This window comes from Falco cherrug, chromosome 7 (assembly GCF_023634085.1).
Source record: "Falco cherrug isolate bFalChe1 chromosome 7, bFalChe1.pri, whole genome shotgun sequence".
Classification (NCBI taxonomy): Eukaryota; Metazoa; Chordata; class Aves; order Falconiformes; family Falconidae; genus Falco; species Falco cherrug.
In genome coordinates, this window is record NC_073703.1 from 6114960 (window position 1) to 6135523 (window position 20564).

The window sequence follows — 20564 nt, forward strand, 5'->3', positions numbered from 1 at the left end:
TATTGTTTTGGAAAGAAACGATATTGAGGGATGTATCGTTTGTTTCATTTTTGACAGATCTATGTTGATGAAGCCAAAAAACTGGTGTACTTCCAAGGCACAAAAGACTCACCTTTAGAGCATCACTTGTACGTTGTTAACTACGAGAATCCTGGAGAAGTAAAGCGGCTGACAGAACGTGGTTACTCTCATGCCTGCTGTGTCAGCCAGGTACCTGTCTGCTTGTGAGGTCCTGTATAGGCAGGGCTGGCTGGCTGTGCTGCGGCTTATCACCAGTCTTGTCCTTCATCAGTCAGCAGACAAGGCTGTATTTGACTATAACTGTTTTATGTGCTCATATATGTTGTACAGTGAGTGCATAAACCTGCCCTGGAAACCAGATTTGACCTCCCTGTGCAGTTGCTCTTCAGCTCACTTCAGGCAAAAGGAGCCGGGATGAATTTTTTGAAACTGTTGGAGCCTGACACTTTTCACCTGAAGTGGGCTACAGAGCAATCACCAGAGGAGATGAGCCTGTGGCAGTGTTCAGAGGGGTTCCAGGCATCTGGAGCCGTGGCCTGTTCAGCTGGGAATGCTTTACCAAGAAGAGGATGTGTGGCAAGGTCCTTGTTCCACTGTGGGTTTTGCAGGTGTACTTTTGGCTTTGGAGTGTGAATAACAGTGTGCTAAGGACTGTAGCTTCTCGGAGTCTATCTGCTGTTCTCAGAAGTGCTCAGACTTCCAGGGTTAATTTGATCCATAAACATCTTCTGAAAGATCTAAATGCACAATGAAATGATCACTTTTTCTTGTGTCACTGCACCAGGGAGTTCAAGAAAATGTTTTTTTTCCCCCAAGGATTGTGACATGTTCATCAGCAAGTTCAGTAATCAGAAGAACCCACACTGTGTGTCGCTATACCGGCTGACAGGACCTGAAGATGATGCAGCACACAGGACAAAGGAATTCTGGGCTACCATTTTAGATTCAGCAGGTAACAGCATGGATGAGGAACTGGAAAAGGACAACCAGGATCACAAAATTAAAGATGTCCCAGGATATGTTTGTTTGAGATTTGCTGCTGTGGGTGACTAGACTTGTCTCTGAAACTCATGCTTGTGTGAGTTCTTGGAAGTACAGGAGTGACGTTTTCAGCTCAGCCACAAATGGGTATAAACTAGCCATGAAGGAATTTAGAGTGGAAATTACCAAGTTTCTGCTGCCAGAGTCAGTAGAAACTGTAGACAGCCAGTTTTTGCATTGGGGGAGAGGTTTAAGCATGTTCATTTACTCTGTGCTATATGCCTGCTAATGAGCATGCTTTTGAGCTTCTGGGGAGGGGTGTACACTTCTTAGTTGTGTGCTGCTTCCTACTCATGTCTTTGTGAGACAGCTCTTGGGATTTTACTTTTTCATTGTGTTTCTGTTCCCTTTCATCTCTCCTTCCCTAAGGCATACTCCACATCCTGTGATTTCCATGTGTTAATGTAGTGAGTCCTCAGTGGGGTTAAGAAGGGATGGGATACCTGTAATGGCTGTGTCAGGGGAGAAGAGTTACTACTGTTCACAGGAGAGTAGGGATGGGGACGTGATGGGACTGAGAAAGCTTCCCTAGGACTGGGACATTCTCAGTCTCTGCCTGGTCCCAGCTACATCCACTGGAAAGCGTGGGAGAGCCCTGCTGGGATTGCAGCAAGATTGGTGATGGGTCAGGGCTGAAGCAGAGCTGCATTATTCATTCGTTCCCTTTTAAACTAGGCTCTCTGTTCCCTCCCATGGCAGGCCCTCTTCCTGATTACATTCCCCCAGAAGTGTTCTCCTTCGAGAGCTCCACGGGGTTTACGCTCTATGGGATGATGTACAAACCTCACAATCTGCAGCCTGGAAAGAAGTATCCCACTGTGCTCTTCATCTATGGAGGTCCTCAGGTGAGTGCAGCAGTGGGGTGGGCTCGCCAGGATCACTCCACTGCTCTCCTGTATGAAAGGTTCCTGCTCCGTGCTGAGCATAGCATGTAGCATTTTGCCTGTTCAGCGAGTAGCTGCTTGGCTGAGGGTGCTGTAAGTGGTTGTGATTTCCAGGTCATGGATCAGGCCACTGCCACTGATCTGAGAATAGGTATGAACTAGCAGAGCTGGAACTGGGAGAAAGGGGTGTGCAGATAGTCCTGTTCTATCTCCCCCTGCTCCACAGGGGCTCCTGTTCTTTGTTTCCACTTCCCCCATGTGTATGTGAGGGGAGCTCTGTGTTGGCACTGACCGTTACCAGTGTGTTTTTAGGAGAGCTTGCTTCCCAGTCATTCTTGTCCCACTGATAAACAGAAGGTGAGCCCCTTAGCTCTGCTTTGTTTCTCCCAACTCTGCTGTGCCTTGCTGTGGTCCAAGGCAGCTGGAGTGAGACTTGGTGAAGGGGAAGATTTTCTCCTGGGAAAGAACAGAGAGCGGAGAGCAGAGCTGGAGCTGTAGGCTTGGCGTTGGGTTGTGCAGTCAGCAGCCACTCCTCTTGTTCCATGGTGCCGCAGTGGACTTCAGCTCTTCATATCTGTGACACAGAATGGCTTATTGCAGGGGTAAGAGAGTTTATTTCATAGCAGACCACAAGCAGGGAGTAGGGATCTTGAAAACTTTACATTATAAAAATGTGTAAGACGTTTAAAGGAAGTTAAATATAAATAAAATCTGAAAGTGGATTAGGAGGTGACCTCTGGATTTCATTACGTGTGTGGTTGTGTCATTGCTGGTCTTCTATTCCAGGTACAGCTAGTGAACAATCGGTTTAAAGGCATCAAGTATTTCCGTCTGAATACTTTGGCCTCTTTGGGCTACGTTGTTGTTGTCATTGACAACAGGGGGTCCTGCCACCGAGGGCTGAAGTTTGAAGGAGCCTTTAAATACAAAATGGTAAGTGGAGCTCTGTGTCTGGCTCTTTGTTTTCAGCCAGAGACAGGTTTGAGTCCCAGTGTTACCTGAGCTGAAGCACTGATTTGGCGCAGATGCCTAGCATTGCCTGTGTGACCCTGTGGCGTGGGAACTACGTAGAGTTGTGCAGTGTGGATTTGAGGGTGGAAAGATGCTCAGTATGGGAAAGATAGGGCATCGGGGTTTGAGGTTGCAAATCAGTTCCAGCCTGGCAGGCATAATGCAAGGTGGTTCTTAAGGGGGTCTCTGACACGCACCAGATATGCTTTGCTGCTCACGCGGAGCAGGATAGTTACATTCACAGCCTGGATTAATATTTAGGGCAGTTTCTGTGTCAGGCTGGAGAGGGTGAATGTGTTTTGGCCATGTGTACAGGCAGGGAGAGCCAGCGCCAGGGTCTCTGTTGGGAGTGGCATTTTCATGCACAGAGCCAGAACGCAGCCTTGCTTTTGTAACAGCAAAAAGTGAAAACACTGAAAATCTTACTTTTCCCCAAACAAGGAGACAAATGAAAAAAAGATAGTTAAGAGGTGGGTTAGCGTGAACTTACTGTCTTATGCGGGGAAAGGAGTCATCTTTTAGGAACATACTTAGCACTGTGAAGTGCTGGCCTGTGGCTGGGTGCTGCACAAACAGAAGCAGCCAACATCTGGAGATGGTTGCCTTTGGAAATCCTGAGAATGTAACTTTTGTCAGTAACCAACAAAATTTACCTTTTTCTCTCCCCTCCCAGGGACAGATAGAAATTGATGACCAAGTGGAAGGGCTGCAGTATCTAGCATCGCAGTATGACTTCATTGATTTGGATCGCGTTGGCATTCATGGCTGGTCCTATGGAGGCTACCTCTCTCTTATGGCTTTAATGCAGAGGTCAGATATCTTCAGGGTATGTCCATACATTGAGTACTTATTCTGATGGTGCAGACAGAATATTTCCATTAATCATATAACCTTCCATGGGTGTTCACAGCACAAAGACTTTTGAGCTTGCTCTGGACAAGTGAGGACACAGTGCTCTGGCTGTTTTCTTCAAGACCCTTCTATTTGGGTGACTTCAGTGAGAAGCTGCTTTTCTAGCAAACATTTCTTCCACAGCGTTTCTAATTAGGCTTCTAGGCTTTGGTTATTTTTTGATATTTCACAGACAACAAATCTGGGAATCTATTAACTTTTTTAAGCTAGTCCCTGCTAACAAGCACAGTACCAGCAGTCAATGGGTATCACAAGAGCAGTTATAAGGTACTGTGTGACCTTGGGCTGTCAGGATCCTTGGTTCTCCACTTGTGTTTCTGTGTGAAGCATGGTGATATGCTTTTCTTCTATAAGCCAGTTGTCGCTGTTGGGCTGGCATTTGCATTGAGTCTATACTGGTACAGCTATAGGACTCAGCTTTTCAGAGGCAGTCATAGCAGTACAGCCTCAATAATTAATACTAACAGAGATGCCTCAAATCAGAAAATTACCTTTGTGAAATTAAGTGCTGTGCTTTCCTACCTCTTCATGCAAATTTGCAACTTTTTTCCTCAGGAGTGTATGTTCTTATTTGAGTGTAACTACCCCAAGGAGTGTGGTGTGACTGCACCGTCATTGTGCTTGCTTCCCCCAGCTCCAAATGAGCCAGACGTAATCTTGACCTGATGTGAAGGTGTGGTGTTGTCCATAAGGCTTCCTGCATTGATGCAAGAAGGGTGGTTTTGTGCAAAACGCACTTGTCATCCAAGAAGCCTGGCATGTAAGAGGTGTGTGAGGCTGTTTAGGTAGGCCAGTTTTACTGGAATATCTGAGGATCTGTTCTCATGAGCTGGGGTGAGGAGGAGCAACTGTTAACCCTGTTCAGCTGAGCACAGAAGGATATTCCCTCTCTGGATCCACGTGAGAGAGCTTTAAACTTTTGGACCGTTAAGCCTGCAATAACTTAACTGTGCTGTGGTATAGCTGCACCAATCTCAGGTCACCTATGCTGAAGGTACCTTGTATAGTCTCAGCCGTTGCCTGCTTTGTGTCAGCAGAGTTCTTTGCTGTGAACCAACTAAGGGAAATGATCCTGCTGAAAAACAACACCTTCTTTTTCTCCTCCCCCTTTCCAGCCATGAAAGAATAGTTTCTTTGCAGATCTTTCCCAGATCAAGTTGCCTGTGTTGCTTCATAGCAGTGTGTTCTGAAGCAGCCAGGAGGGCAGCCTGGGGATGGGGAGAGGTACTGAAAAGAGGTTCTTGTGATTTTGTGACTTTAGACCACTGTGGTAAATGGCCAGGCTGCTGTTGGGCCAGTCTCAAAGGTGACGGTGTGCTAAGAGCTGGATATTGCTCTTGGGATGTGTTTTGTTCTTTGTGGCATCTCTTGCTTTCTCTAAGTCCAACCTGAATATTCCTGGGAGGTTTAATAATTACTTGTGTCAACTCCTTAAGGTTTGTTAAATTTTTACTTTTAAAAATACCTGCCTTGCAAAGGGTTTTATGGTGAGGTTTTTGTTTCCTTTCATCTTTCAGAAGCCTCTCTGCAAGCCAGTGGTAGCTATGCAAGGTAGTTTGCTGAGTCCTAGGGAGATATCGATCCCAGTTTCTGTTAGACATTCATATCAACAAAAGTTTTGCAACCCAAAAGCAGAGCACTCTGCATTTGGACAAAATCCCCTTCCCTCAGCAGGCCTTGCGGGTTATATGTTTAGTGTTGCTTCTGATTTGTCTGTAAGATCTTCCTAGTTTTCAGCAGCTGCCTTGTTTTCAACACGTGTAGGTCATAGCTGAACTGTGGGAGGGAGAGTGAGGGTTGCTTTGCTTTTTCCACTGCAGGCTGTGGGTTGTAAACTTATCAGTGTGTTTTGGGCAATTGTAGTTGCACCGGGACAGAGCTGTGGGTGGGAGGGAAGGACATTCCTGTATCAGCAGCTCAGGTGGTGTCATTCCCCTCCTTGTCTGAGAGCCCTGTTGAACTTGCAGGTTGCCATTGCTGGAGCACCTGTCACGCTGTGGATTTTCTATGACACTGGTTACACGGAGCGCTACATGGGCCACCCGGATCACAATGAGCAGGGGTATTACCTAGGGTCAGTGGCCATGCAAGCTGAGAAGTTTCCTTCTGAGTAAGTTTGGTTCTGTCTTTTGCCTTCTACTTTTCCTACCAGGAAAGTTCAAGCCCCACAGACATGTTTTTATCTCCCTGTTCTTGGCAATTGAATCCTGGAATCACAAATGCTAATATTAAATAATAATTTTTTTTAAAAAAAAAAAAGACCAAAACCCAACACTAATAAACGTAATACTTGGATGAACATTTGCATAATTACAGGCCATTCCATGTAATCCCTTTTATACTAAGTGTAATTAAGGACTGTCTTTTATGTCTGAAGAAATGACAAACATACCTTCATATTATGATTAGCACTTTAGAACCCCATTAAGCTAGACAAAAATTAGTTGATCGGGATGCTTTCTGCATGCTTGACGGCTGTATCAGCATGGGGCTGCCTGCAGAGCAGGCCGAGACCATGGGCTTTCTTGCCAAAGAGCTGAAAATCAGCATTGATTCTGAGCAGGTGTTAAGCTGTTGTATTGTCCAAGCTAGGAAATACTTCTGAGAATAAAGAAGATATACAGATAAAACGGCTGACCAGGACGTGCATATGCAGGAAGAACTTACAGAGGAGGAAGGTATAGGGTTGGAAGACACGTCCATCCAGAGCGATTTACAATAGTGGAATCACTGTCTTTAATGCAGATGTTTTCTTTCTATTGACTGTTTTTGAAGGGATGTGTGTGGACTGTGAAAAGACTGGCAGGTTCTGGGATGCTGTCTAGAAATGTTTGTCTCTTGCTTTTCTCAGACCAAATCGTTTGCTGCTGCTACATGGATTCTTGGATGAGAATGTTCACTTTGCACACACTAGTATTTTACTCAGCTTTTTAGTGAGAGCTGGGAAACCGTATGACTTACAGGTAAGGCCAGAATCAGGATGCAAAGGTAATTTGCATCTGTCTCTGACTGAGGAGTCCAAAATTGGAACTTGTGACATGGCTGTGCTGGGCAACTTGGAATTCTAGCATAAAACTGTGGTATTTGACCCTAACATTTTTTGAAAAGGAGGATTTAATGAGTGAATGGAAAACATGTTAGGCAAATGAGCAGTTAAGAGCAGTTAAGGCTGCTCCTGAGGAGATGTGCAGTTTGAAGGCGTACCGCAGTGTTTGTGCAGTGTGGAACAGGGTTATGCACTTAATTAAACCCTGCTGGTTCTGAGCAGGTGTAGCCCGGGTATCCCACACTGCGCTGCAGAAGTGGGAGCATGCTGGTTTATGTGGCTCTGGACAGGATCTGCCTGTGTTCAGCCAGGCTGGTCACCTCCAGCACAGCATTAGTTGGGTTAGAGGGTGCAGGGGGTTGTCTCTGGGTTCAGGCAATGGATGATGGGGTGTATTAGCTCAGATGCAGAGTTAATGCAGGGAGATTACATCAATATTTTGAATGTGTCTCTGGGGACCAGTTTAAATGTTGGTGCCCACAACTCTTGTGGATACTTAACGACTTTATTTTATATTTTAGATCTACCCTCAGGAGAGACACAGTATAAGGGTACCTGAGTCGGGAGAGCACTATGAACTCCATCTACTGTATTACCTGCAAGAGAACCTGGGCTCTCGTATTGCTGCCCTGAAGGCAATGTAACTGACCTCTGCAGAACTCTGCTCCACTGGCTGCTTTACTGAACGAGAAGATATAGCAAACTAGAGAAAATAGCGTGGAACGTTGCATTCTGGTGCCTGCCACATGTACACACACGTACACACACACAGAGACACTTTTTTAAAAGTAAATTTGGTGCCATACAGGAGATCAAAATACAGTGATGTAATAATTTAAAGCTTAAGATGCAAATAAAATCAAATGCCTGTGGTATGATGCAGTACCATGGGTATTCTCTTGGGAGAGGAGCTGAAACTGAAAATAACGTACTTCTACAGCACCAGATCTTCACTTTTTAAAAGCATTATGACATAATTGATGTATTTTTACAGTGTGTTCCTTGGTATCTTACTACATAATACTGGATGATTTACTCACTACACAGCAAGAGTTTACCTGAATGGTTACAACTTGTATTACATTTTAAATGCTATCATACAGCTTTTGTGCTTCATGAAAGGGATGTGTCTTACTCCTTTGAAGCTGGTCACAAGTTAGACACATCACCTACATAGACGTTAATTCTTTTTTAAGAAGAAAGACTTTTAAACTGCCTCCTAAAGAATTTAAATTTTGGATTCAGTTTGGTTGATGACAGGTTCTTTTTGATGATTTCTTCTCTCCCCAGGATAATTCATACATTTTATTTTTTTTTTTTACCCTAGCAGCTTGAGATCCTATCCTGATTATACTTGATTTCAGTGAAGAAGTGAAATGATATTTTATTGTGATAACGGGCATAACAGTCTTTAATTCTGAAATGCAAACTAACAAGTCACAGAGCTGAAACTCTGTAAATTTTAAAATAAGCCTAAAAGTGCAGCCCATTTCTCATTGACGTTTTCCCCTGATGTTCATTCTGGAGCTGGTTTTGCAATACTGTTTTCTTACCGTCACATCAGCATGATACAGGTATATGCATCCTGTTACAACTGTAAAATTCAATGCTGTAATTCAAAGGTCTACAGAAGATTTGGTGAGGAGGGACCTCGCGAACACTCTTATGTGAGGCAATATGAATTGTTTCATTGAATTTCCTGCTTAATTTGAGGGACTATTTCCCAGGCTCATACTCTGTTCAGTCCTCCATTCCTGGGTCCTTTCTAGCACTGCTGTGTAGCATGATTATGATGCTGTATTTGAGAACCCCCCCCTTCTGTAGAGCTTTAGGTAACCCTGCTAAGCCTAAAGGATATGCAATCCCAGTTGTGTTTTTGCTAGTGAGGTTTTAACTAAGCAGCAGGCTTGGCTAAAAAGCATCATAAGTGTGTGGAGTAACTTTTAACTTGCAACAGGTCATTTAGGATAGAAATCCATAGCAAAATGATTCTCTTTTAATCCAGGAAATTCTCCCCTTGGGGCTTGCCTCTAAGACTCCTATAAGTTTTAATGTTTTTCTTAGAAACCTAAGAACTTCCTTTTTCTTTTTTTTTTTTTTCCCCCCCCCTGTTTTGCTGCTAGAGAGAAGCAGAGCATGATTTTCTTTTCATCTTCTAAAAATCTGGAATCACTCTCAGTGTTTATGCTTTTAGTACTCCACATGTTGTAACCTTGCATTTTCCTTGCTTTTGTACTGTTCAGCTTGATCCTGAAACTCCGGGATTTAACACAATCTGGCTGTGTTGTATCAAACAGCATCAGTTGTCAGATAGGCTGCTGGGCATGTGCACCAAAGCTATCGGAGCTGGTGCAGTTACACGCTTGTAAAATCTGTGTGTAAGAACGGGATCTGGTTTTTGGCTGACACAAAAGATAGCCAAAGCAGACGGGCATGCAGTAAATGCAGATTTCCCCCCAGGTGGGAATGTTTGGTTTGGACTGGTTTTCTGGTTTTCAGATCACAGTGATTATAACTGGATGAGTTAAAACACCATTAACAGGTCAGTAACAGGCTTACAGTTTTATTTTGGGAAGGGCATGGCAGGGAAGGAGCCCAGCTCCTATAACATCTTCTCTTAGTAGTTAATTATGACTGAAGCGAATGCAGCGTCCCTACGGAGTGTGCTATAGTCAGTATTAAGACACAAACACATGTGCTGATGTATTTCAACTAGAACAACACAACAGTGAGTAGAGGCAAGTATAAGCTGTTACTATGGAACTCCATTGTGTCTCTTACGTGTTTATGCTGTATTATATATACATATATCTATATCTGTTCATATATACATATATGTATAAAATTACACGTGGATAGTATCACCTTTTCCAAGGTTGTTTATATTTTGTTCAATATTAAATTAACTTGCTTTTAGGGGTGTTATTGTTCTTTTTCTAGAGGTGGTTACCCTTGAATGTAAATGTATATGATTTCTAAGACTAAATTGATCATTTTTTTTGAAAAACAACAAAAACGGCCTTCATCAAACAGCGATTTTTAGGGAACGGAAGAACTAAATGTTATGCAGCAAACCAGGCTAGGTTTTGATTTAGCATAGGATGTCGTAAGTGCTAACATAAAACTTTTTAATAATGCATTCTTCCGCTGTTTTAAATAGATATATCTAAAAGCTATTGAAGTACAACATACTGTAAGTACTGTATTTTGCAACATAATTATGTATTTCTTTCTTTTCTACAATATTTTCTTCCTTTTTACGGTAGTTAAGCACTTTAAGACCCCTGTGCTCTCTTATCCTGTGGAAGTGCTGCGAGGATTTATCATCAGAGTTGTAGTTCTTGCAAAAGGTGCCTGCTTGTAGGTGAAGGTGTGAGAGATGCCTTCTGTGAGGTCTGATCCAGCCCTGTGTTGTGAACAACTAAAGTCCCAGTGACAGGAAAAGAAGGGCAAAGCCTGTTGCAAGTGAGACTGCAGAGGTAGGAAAGCGTTACTGCTGAGGAGCATTGCGTCAGTACTTTGGGGGAGTAGTAGTCCTGCACCTCGTATGGCAAAGTGTTGGACTGGCGCTGGGGTGGCGTGGAGAGTGGTGGCTCTGCCCTGCTCTGTGCCGCTGGAGTTGCTTGCTGCAGGATGAGGTTGCACCTTATAGTCCAGGAGATGGTAGTGTCACTCAGGAAGAGGTTTCCAGCCTGTTTGATATTTGGGGTTATACTTTGTCACTTCCTGCATGTTCAGAAATGTCTTGGTTAATGTATTGAGGGGAACTAGTGAGATCCTGGGAGAGCACATAGGTTGTCTGTGAGGCGAAAATGTGAGGAGGAATCATCCCTGTGGCTCCCAAAACAGACATTGGTATGTCCCTTTGGAGGATCTTCTGCCTTCAGCAGCGGTGTCCTCTGTGCCCAGCAGGACATCCGCTCTGAGCGGGAGCAGGATTAAGCCTTTGTTGGGTGGTGGATATTAGTTGCAGAGGTATCTTTGAGATGAATGTATTAATTTCATGCATTTAAAAATATATATATGAAATCTGGGGATATGAGCAATGAGGTGCTGAAGTCATTGAGTGTTGATGCTGGTGGTTTCTTCTCGTTTGCAGTGGTTGGGACTGGTTGTGCTTGTTTCTAGTGGAAGCACGTTCTTTTGCCCTGTTTTAACATAGCTTCCGGTAATTCCTCTTGAGTGTGCAATGTGCAAAGCTGTTGGGTTTCACCTTCACACTGAAGTTGCACCTCCTACCCCCTCTTTGTTTTCAATTATCTCTTTTTATTCAGAACAAAGTAGAATTATTGTCTACCCAGAACTGTTTAATTTTTATAAAGTTGATGAAATAATGAGTTCAAAGCACCAAGCAGAGCTTTGAAAATCAACTAACTTCATTATATTAGAATGGAAAATGCATTCCCTGCTTATTAGTGGCATTTGAGAACAGGCTATGGAAATACTTTCTGAGCGGGGTGGTGTAGTAAGGCTTTAACCCTGGCGCGCTGTACGGCTGAGCCTGTGTGGAAAATTACAGAGACTTCGCAAACTCTGAGCCTGAGGGTCCCAGCCCTTATTCCCTACCAGAAGAAGTAGTTATGTTTCTGCTTTGTGTGTGTCCGTGTGTGTGGCAGGCTGTTTTGCTGCTGGTGTGATGCTCGACTTCTGATGAGGCAATAGTAGAGTATAAATAAACGAAATAATCAGCCAGATTAGGACACTGCCTTGAATTGCCTGTTTACTTGAGTACCAGAATCCTGTAAAGACTTTTTGTGTGCCCCTCATGGTTCTCTGGGCCACTCCTTTGGAAGGGGAAGAGAGATCTTCATGCGGTTTTTACTTGGATGTTCTGCACAGTAGTTCAGGTGTTTAATTTTAGAACATGAAGTGCCTGCTGTTTGCGTTAACAGAATTGCATGTCTCACTCCAGTGGGTTTATTGGTCTTCCTCCCCCACCTTTCTAGCTACATGGCTTTTAATCATGTAAAGTGGAGACATTAGTTTTGATGCATTTTATTACAAAACCTTTGTTGCAATAACGATGCTGCTAAATAAATTGAATTAAATGTTCCCCCCTCCCCCCCGTTTTCAGCTGTCTCTCTTCTTGATTTAGTAGAGTTTATGTGTAATTAAATCTCTTCTTTCATTGTGCTGTGGAAAGCGGCAATGATAGAAGATGTTTGTGTGCGTTCTGTATACATGTTGGGTGTTCAGCAAAAGCACCTGTGACTTTTCGTGTCCCTTGTGGTTAGGTAGTTTGATACAAATAAGAAGATCGGGCATTAGCTTGGCGCCACTGTTTCCCCCTCCTGAATGTTTCCGTGTGAATGCTGTCAGCAGCCTTGGCAGCCACCAGCCGGAGCTGTCGCACCGAGTACAGCGCATCCTCCATGGCTGAGGTGGGCCAAGCCCACAGGGGAGGAGGTGGTCCTGGTGTCCAGGCAGAAGTACAGAGGGACCTGCGTGTAGCAGACAAGCTCTGCCAAAAGATGTATCTTCATACAGTGACCTCATGCTGGGCCTCGTGTACGTCTTTGTGAACAGTATGGGCTTTGCAGGCACCCTGATTCTGCTTAGTGCTGCCCCGAAAGGGCTGGTGGGGGACTCAGGGCAGTCAGGGTTCATGTTTTTACTCATTAATTCCTGATTTTTCACCCACAGGGAAGCACCCCCGGTTTTGGTCTCTTTCAGAACTAAGCTGGTAACTAATGGTGTGTTGATAAGTTGCATTGTGTCTCCCTCTGGGGTTTGTGAAGGCCCTACCATAATGTGCCAGAGCTTCCCCAGGAGCCTTCAGCAGCCCTTGTGCAATGCAAGCCAGGACAGAGTGTCACACCAGCAACTGGCTGTAGGCTTTTGGATTGTGGCTGGTGGTGGAACCTGCTGGTGCCTTTGAGCTAGGTGTGTAGCTGTGTCTTCATCACCGGAGAGTAGGGAGGGAGGTTTATCCACATGCTGTTCTGCCTGGAGGATTTTATTATGGCAAAGCATTTCTGTCCTCCTCCAGGTGCCCTGAGGCCTCGTGATGGCCTGCCATTTGAGGTGGGATAAGCAGGGAGAGCTACAACTGCCCTGCAGCTGCCCCTTCTGCAGTCATCAGAGACAGGGGAATCGAGGTGAGCTTTCAGCAGTATCATTTAATATAAACTCTGGCAGTTCTTTGTGCTATTTAGAAACACCGATGGGTCTTAATCCTGGAAATGTTAATATTGTAAACTCATTTTCCATCTGTGCTGTCCTGCTGGTTTATAAAATGTTCCCGCTGTGCAGGAACAGAGAGTCTGGCTCACGCTGGCACAGCCCTCTTGGGCTGGGCTGGAGAGATGGAACAAGCCTGAAGCAGCGTTTGTTTCACCCACGGGCTGTGCCAGCTGGGAGCAGCTTCAGGAGCGAGCAGCTCTCCCATGGCGAGGATGGCTCCTGCTCCTGTGCAGGCACTGCGGGCAGGGGCACGTTCCTCAGGTTGGGCTTGATAAATTAGCAGGTCGCTGCATTTCTGTGTCATGCTGACAAATGAGCGTTTTTGCTGTGCCTCTAATTCTAAATTACTTTGGAAAACGAGTTGTGGTCTTTTAAGTAACCATTTATCAACCTGTGTTCACAGAAGAGGAGGAAACCAATTCCACGAGCCGTTATGCAGTCCCACTCTCCGCCTTAGCGCAGCCACCCATTTCTTAAGCTCTGGAGATCAGTGTGAGCTTTGCATCAGGTGAAGCACCCAAAGTCCTCTGCTACGGCCGAATATCCTCACTTGGGTGGCAGTTATTTCCCAGCTATGATGCTGCCAAGTGCAGGAGGCTGAGCCCCGTGTTGGATACTCAGTTGGGCAGCACTGGATCTGCATGGAGAGGTCCAGTGGAGGAAGGAGCTGGGGCATACAGACAGGCAGGGGTGAGTGAGCTGGGGCAGGGGTGGCCCACAAGGGAGGGATGAGCTGATCCTGTCTCAACACGGTTTCCCGTCCCTGCAAGCTGAAGGACAGCAATAAATCCTACTAATCCCCCCCCCCCAGAAACACAATTTCTTTTTTAATAGTTTCTCAACAGAATTTCCCTGCTCAACCCACCCTGAGTATTCGGGCAGAGCTGCCTGAGACCTGTGGCCACCTGTCCCAGTAGGCTCTGGGTTTGAGTGCCTTGCTGATTGGCGACAGAGGCGTTTGGAGCAGCCCAGCCCTGTGCGGGGCAAAGCTGCTGCAGGGACCCAGCCCTTCCCCTTGCCCTCCTCATTCCTTCTCTCCAGGTATGCAAGGGACATGAAACAGCATTCCGGAGTCCAAAACATCCCAGTCGAGAGAAACGCAGCTGCACACCCAGCCCCCTTTGTGACACGTGGTACAGAAACACACGGTGATTGTGTTCTTCTGATGAGCTAGGAGATAGTGCTCAGCCTCCAGCTTTGTATAAAAGACTAATTTCCTGTGAGAAACCCGATGCCAGGGCCTGAGCAAGTTTAACTGCTCTCAGAGTGTTTCAGCAGGTGGGTTCAACAGCTTCTGAGCGCTGTCTCCCATCCGTAGCCACCGCTTGCACAGGAGCAAAAACCCATTAAACCCCCCACGTTTTGATTTTTAAAACACAGGACAGGTCCTGGTTAGACCAAAAAGCAGCTGTGCTCTTCAAGGAAGATGCGTGGCTTAGTGCGCTTCTAATTTTGCAGGGGAGGCATGAAAGCCACTGTCACGCCCCGTTGTGCACCAAGGGAGCCACCTGAGTGCTCTCCCCGCAGTGTTTTCAAGCCTACAGGAATACATTTGGCATCTCTGGGAGCTCTTAAAAGGAATTTGGTGGGAAAAGAGCAAAAATCCCTTTGGATGTACCAGCCCAAGAGGTTTTAAGTTAAATTCCAGACTTTTCTGGCTGTGAGCTCTGCTTGTCCTATCTTTGTTACCCTAAATACAGACATAGCTAATGTCAGTGCCCTGGTGCTTTGGTGCGAGACTTGCCGTGGGGCTGGTGTGGGGCGGCGGGACCCAGCTGGGCACGACGGGTGCATGTACCAGCTTCACCTGCCTGCAGCAGCAGTGTCACGCTGGCGTTGTCAATGGGAGGTGCCCACACACTCCAGGTAAAAAGACCTATCCTGGTTTTAATGGGCATCATTTTCAGGGTGGTTTGCCTGCCCATGGCCCCTCAAATACTGTGAAGTGTGTGTGTGCAGGGGGTGTAACAGGAAAGGGATTGTCCTGGCGTATGCTTGCACACTAGCTACAGCTGCAACAGCCCTGCTGTGAACGATGGGCTCCAGGATGCCGGCAGAGCCCTTTCCTCACTTCATTAATTTTCCTCTGAAATTCTAGGAATCTTTGAAATTTTTTTCCTATTTCTTTGGAAGAAGGGAATCTGTTTCCCGTCACCCTGGTTGGGTCAGTGCCTGGAGAGGCTGCCAGGGTGCAGGATCCTGCCTTTCCCTCTGCACCTCCGTTGACCGGCGTCAGTGGCAGCCGCAGGCCGGGGAGCGGCAGGACCCTTGCTCGGACCCAGTCCCAACCCCACCTTGGCTGCCAGGCAAGGAACTGCAGGAGCAAATGGCCACAGCATCGCAAGTCACTCTTCAGCCACAAGTGCCCTGCCAACTCATTGGGCTTTCTGGCATGGGTTTCTCCCCACTCCTGGTGAGATGTCAACAGTGGCACTTTGTGGGGCTGCTGGCTTGCCTGTTGGAGATGAACAAGCGTGCAGTTCCCATGGAGACTTGTCCTTCCCACCGCATCGGTGCAGCCGGAGCCGGAGTACTTCACAGCCTTTTCAGGCTGCAACAAAACATGTTTTCCACCATGTTTTAAAAGGGGGTTTTATTTGCAACGCAGCCAGCTAGTGGGCAGGTGTGCTTTCTGTTGCTTGCTGCTGGAAGGAGCCAGAAAATACCCTGGGTGTCAGGGAGAGTGCTCACCTCTGTGGCCTGGCACAGTGCAGAGCAGCAGGGCTTTCCCCACACTACTCTTGAGCTTCCCATGGCCACGGCACAGCAGCAACCCTGAAATCCCACGCCAGCAGCCATGGTTGTGTTGCTGTCGTGGCTGGTTGATGAAGCGATGCTTAAAATTGGGCCTTGATGCAAGAGGGCAGCTTAGCTTGCTCTGGCTGGTGCAAGTTGAATCCTTCTGTGTAAGACCACAAGAGTCCTCGTTTGGGGTTTGTGATGTTAAGATAATTTGCTCTGGAAAAGCTGCTTCTCGCTGGGTGACTGCTTTCGGCATCACGCCCTGCATGGTTCAGCCCGAGCCCTGTTTCCTACACGAGGTTCCAGCTGGCAGTCCTTAGTGCTTGCACCATGGGTGTTTCTGAGACCCAAGAGAAAGGAGTGAAGATTTAGCAAAGTCCTTTCAGGGCTGAAGCTGTGATTTATTTTTAATGTTGGGGGCCTAGTGCTGGCCTGGGATAGCGTAAGGAGAAAATCTTTCCTGGAAGAACTTACAGCCTAAGCAAAATAAACCTTCTCTTCACCTTATGGGGTTAATAATGAAACTGCAAGTGGTAGCTGAGATTAAAGGGTTGCTTTTTCCTTGAGTCTTTTCTCAAAATGATAGTTCTCCTGGCTGCCCCTGCCAACAGATCCATGAAGAACCAGTGCCATTTAACTGAGGCTGCCCAGGCACCATCCATCGCATGTTGGCTCCACAAGCTTTCCCTGCTTACTCCCCAGGCGGCAGCACCAGGCTGTGCATTTCCCAAGGAATTCCCAATTTCCAGATTTCCTCTCTTAAAAGCAAACAGCAAGGGACTGCTCTGGCAGGCAAAATCCTGGCAGGAGAAAACCTGAGATGTTGCACTTTGAATTAAGCCTTTTACAGTGTTGTTTGACAGTGTTTTACTTGAAAATTTAAAGCTTGTTTGAAATGGAAAGTCAAACTTGCAGGAATGGAGCAGAAACAGAGTTATTTGAGCCTCTGGAAGCTTTCTTCAGGTTGACTTCCAAGCAAAATTTTGTCTAAATAGACACATCGTACAACTTGATCCAGGTTACAGTTTCACTTGTATGCGCAGACTCAGTGTCCGGTGCTGCAGGGCAGTCAGCTCTTCCAGCAGCCACCTCCATGCAGCTCTGTCCCGGGAGGTGGCAGGCTCAGGTCCCCGCTCCCCACAGCAGTCCTGGGGCAGCCTCTGGGAAGGACAGCATGGAGCTGCCAGGTGAGCTCTGAACCACAGCCCCATCTTCCCAGGGCTTCCTCCCGGGCAATCACTGAGTTTCTGGTATTTCCCATCTTCTCAGGGTCTCTCGTACTTGGAGGCCGCTTACTCTGAGGTTTGCATTTCTTCAAACAGCAACCCTCCGGGGACAAATCCTGCCCTGGGCAAGGTCTGTGCATTTGGGGTCTGGTAGGAGGTGGAGGGCTCCAAGCTGCCTTAACACATCCTCAGTGAGGGAAAGAGGCCCGAAAAACCCCTTGAACCAACATTTTGTGTCAGACTCTGCTCTCATCACGCTGCTCAGCAGCATCTGTGTTTTCGTCAAGGGCCATTTTACTGCTGTGTCCATGAGAAGCGCTTCCAGGAGCTGCAAGGAGCCATTTATTAACTTCAAGCAGCTTTTTGCTGGAAAACATAACTTAAAAACCAAACAAAAGGTTGCAGAAACATGAGAGCGAGGGAAGGTGCCCAGCTGGGGCAGGATGCAGAGTGCTGGCCTGGGAGGGAGACTTCACAGAGCAAACAAAGAGCAGCTGCAGCTCGGGATTTAAGAGGCGGACTTTGCAGGGCATCGTCTTAGCCGTGCACCCCGTCTTGCTGTGGGGAGAGGATTTGGGTTGTTTTGGGGCAGTTTGGCAGTGGCAGGACATCAAGCAAGATGTCGGAGACGTCACCCTGTCACTCAACGCTGCTGGGCTGCCCGGCGGGAGCGAGGCGCCTGCAGCAGCTCTGGGTGGGTTGTCCACCCGATGGACAGGGCAGGCGTGGAGCCTGAGGAAACTTCTCCCACATTGGCAGCCAGGCTGGTACGTTGTGAAGCGGGTGGTTGGCAGCACCCGGTCTGCAGCTCGGCAAAAACCCCATTTGCCTGGCTCTGCTGTCCTCCTGGCCTTGGGCAGCCAAACCCCCTTTCTTCACACTTGCAAAACGCTTCTCAGCCTGGTTTCTTTTTTTCCCCAGCTTCTTCTCCTATCGACAAAGCTATTAGCGCCACAGAGCTCGTCTGATAAGGAAACCCGGCAGTAAGCGAATGATGACTGAAAAGCAGCGAGTTAGGAAGTCATGGTGGGAGGAAGGGGCGGTGGTGTGGGGCTGGGGGTGCAGCCCGCTCGCTTGGCACTTGGTGTGGCGCTGCTTTGCATTCTGCATTGGGTCTTCATGCCAAAAAACCACCAATTTTGCTTTTCTAATGAAGATGGTTTTGACAATTCTCTTGCGCTGTGTGTATTGTCCCCGTCCCCGCCCCTTCCTTTTCTATTCTACTTTAAATTTCCTTAGAAATATATGAGTAAATACCATGTACGTTTGTGTGGGAGCAGTGGTGCCTTGCGGTTTTATGATTTTCCCCCCAGCTGTGATTCATTGCTTTTTACATTTTTTTTAATCTATTCCCCCGCACCCCCCTCCTGCTTCTCCCTTTCTCCCGTGCAGCCCAGCAGCTGTCGTTATCAGTGAAATGACTTGACATTATTTTGCCGTACTTTGTTTCTATTCATTGATTTGTTGAATGAAAACTATTTATCCAGGACTGACATGCAAGATTGGAGCCTTTCAAGAAGAGGCAACTCTGTGGTATAATTTTGCTCCAAAACAAGCAAAGCGAGAGCTCTGCATTAAAACAGCCAGCCAAAATCCCTGGCCCTGTGATGGTGCAGAAGCCACAGCTGCAAAACCTACAGAGGTGTTTTGTAGGAAAAGCATCTTTCCTTTCCCTGCCTGGCCTCCAGGGCAGCCCTGCTGGATTATTGCTGGAGGTAAATTTGGGTTTTTCTAGGGGTGGGGATGCCGGGAGGTGTGTGGGGAGGCAGTGCTGGGCAGCAGGTATCTGAGTGCAGGTGCGTTGTTCCCCCCTGCATGGCGAGCACAGCGGTGCTGGAGCAGCATCTGGGTGTGCTCCTTTACCTCCCGTCTTCTCCATCCCCCGTGAGCACATCCCCTCTTCAATATCAGGCATCCAGCAAAAAATTACCCTCTGGATCCCTCCTGGGACCCAATAAGCCTGGCGAGAGGGTTGCACATCTCCAAAAATAGGTGCCTGCCTCTTCCCCAGTGGAAAGTGATGGGCATCTGCAGGGTGCCTGTCTCCGCCAGTCTGGTTGCTGGGTATTGTGCAGTAATATTGAGGATAGCACCGGGCGTTGAGGTTGCAACATCCATGCAGCAGGTGTTGGGGCGTTGATGTTCATCCCTGGGAGGACTGGTGAGACACGTGGGATAAGAGGCACTTGACACACAGACAGAAGTAAGGCTGGAAAATACGTCTAGGTTTTACATTGTTCACGCTCAGGTCTCCAGGCCACTGGCCACTGTGATTTTAGTTTAAGAACAACCCAAATCTGACCGCTGTCACCTAAAATGACAGACACTGGTTCCCTGCCACTGCTGCTCAGAAAAATCCCACATCTTTCGCTCCATCAATACCATCCGTGCAGCTTGAAGGACAGGTTTTGCCTGGGGAATACACTCTTGTTTGAGGGATTCAGGATCCCTTTTTCCCACAGAGCCCTGGGTCCTTTCTTCCCAGCACAATCAGCCCTCTTGCTGCTTTTCTTGCCTTTTCTTCCACCGCTTTCCCACATTCTGTTCACACCTTCATGAATATTCAGAGGCCATTGGCCATATGAAGCTATTGAGAGCTCTTGTTAACACTCCTCCTAATGACATGCACCTTCAATAGAAAACAAAAACACAGATAAGAGCTTGTTAGTGGAGACCCTTGTTCCCCACCTAACAAGGTTTCCATTGACTTGGACACTTGTGGTGACACATTGCTTGCTCTCACTGTTGCCTCTTTTGATTTGCGACTGGCTTTTACGGAGGGTTTTTTTCTTTTTTTTTCTTCCCTTTCTTCCTTTTTTCCTTTTTTTTTTTTTTTTTTTTTTAATTGTGCAGTTTTAAGCTAATTAAGAAAAAGGTCAGGTCTCCTTGAACAATGAGTTATGGTGCTACAATGAGCCCAGAGAGCAGCATGCGACGCAGCCCCAAATTGGTGGGCGATGGGCTCTCCTGCCGCACGCCACAGCGCGTGGGAAAGTTGTGCCACGAGTGGCATCGCTCTGCCCGCGCCGAGCAGAAAGAGCCATAGTTGGATCTAGAGGTGATTAAAGCTCGGTGAGAGGCTCTGAAGAGGGGCTGAGACCACCCGCCGTGGTTCCCGAGGGCTCCCTGGGTCCCAGCCTGGCTGGACATCCCCAGGGGCCAAAGCACCATCCCCAAGGCCTCGCTGGGCAGTCACTCTTCCAAAACATGACCAGACTTCTGCACTCAGGTTGCCACGCTCCTGGGATGCTCCTGGTGACATTGCTCCTGATTTATGGCCCTATAGAGAGGGCAGAGCCCCGCAGCCACTTCCCCAATGGCACCGTCTGCCGTGGGGCTTTTCCATGGGACAGAAAGCCCACCCGGCTTTGGCAGCTTTTTTTTTTTCCATCCTCTAGTTGTGCTTTGCCTTCCTCCAGCCATCACTGTTATCTGCCAGGCTTTCATTAGGCTGGGCCCACCCATTCAATACCGCGAGATGCCTCGCTTGTTGTTGGG

General features: G+C 47.1%; 1 protein-coding gene across 5 annotated transcripts in view; it reads left to right on the forward strand.

The window, feature by feature from the left end:
* Nucleotides 1-18068, forward strand: part of DPP8 (dipeptidyl peptidase 8) — a 35084-nt gene extending 17016 nt beyond the window's left edge. For 3 of the 5 annotated variants that reach the window (XM_055716245.1, XM_055716246.1, XM_055716247.1), the window contains exons 13-20: nt 58-210; nt 838-973; nt 1762-1907; nt 2733-2879; nt 3631-3783; nt 5837-5979; nt 6721-6832; nt 7437-9831. In XM_055716245.1, coding sequence (XP_055572220.1) covers nt 58-210; nt 838-973; nt 1762-1907; nt 2733-2879; nt 3631-3783; nt 5837-5979; nt 6721-6832; nt 7437-7559 — 1113 coding nt within the window. In that variant the 3' untranslated portion in view covers nt 7560-9831. Of the gene's footprint in view, nt 1-57; nt 211-837; nt 974-1761; nt 1908-2732; nt 2880-3630; nt 3784-5836; nt 5980-6720; nt 6833-7436; nt 9832-17987 lie in introns of those variants that run through there. The other 2 variants (XM_055716248.1, XM_055716249.1) reach the window with 2 other exon arrangements.
* The last annotated feature ends 2496 nt before the right edge of the window (nt 18069-20564 follow it).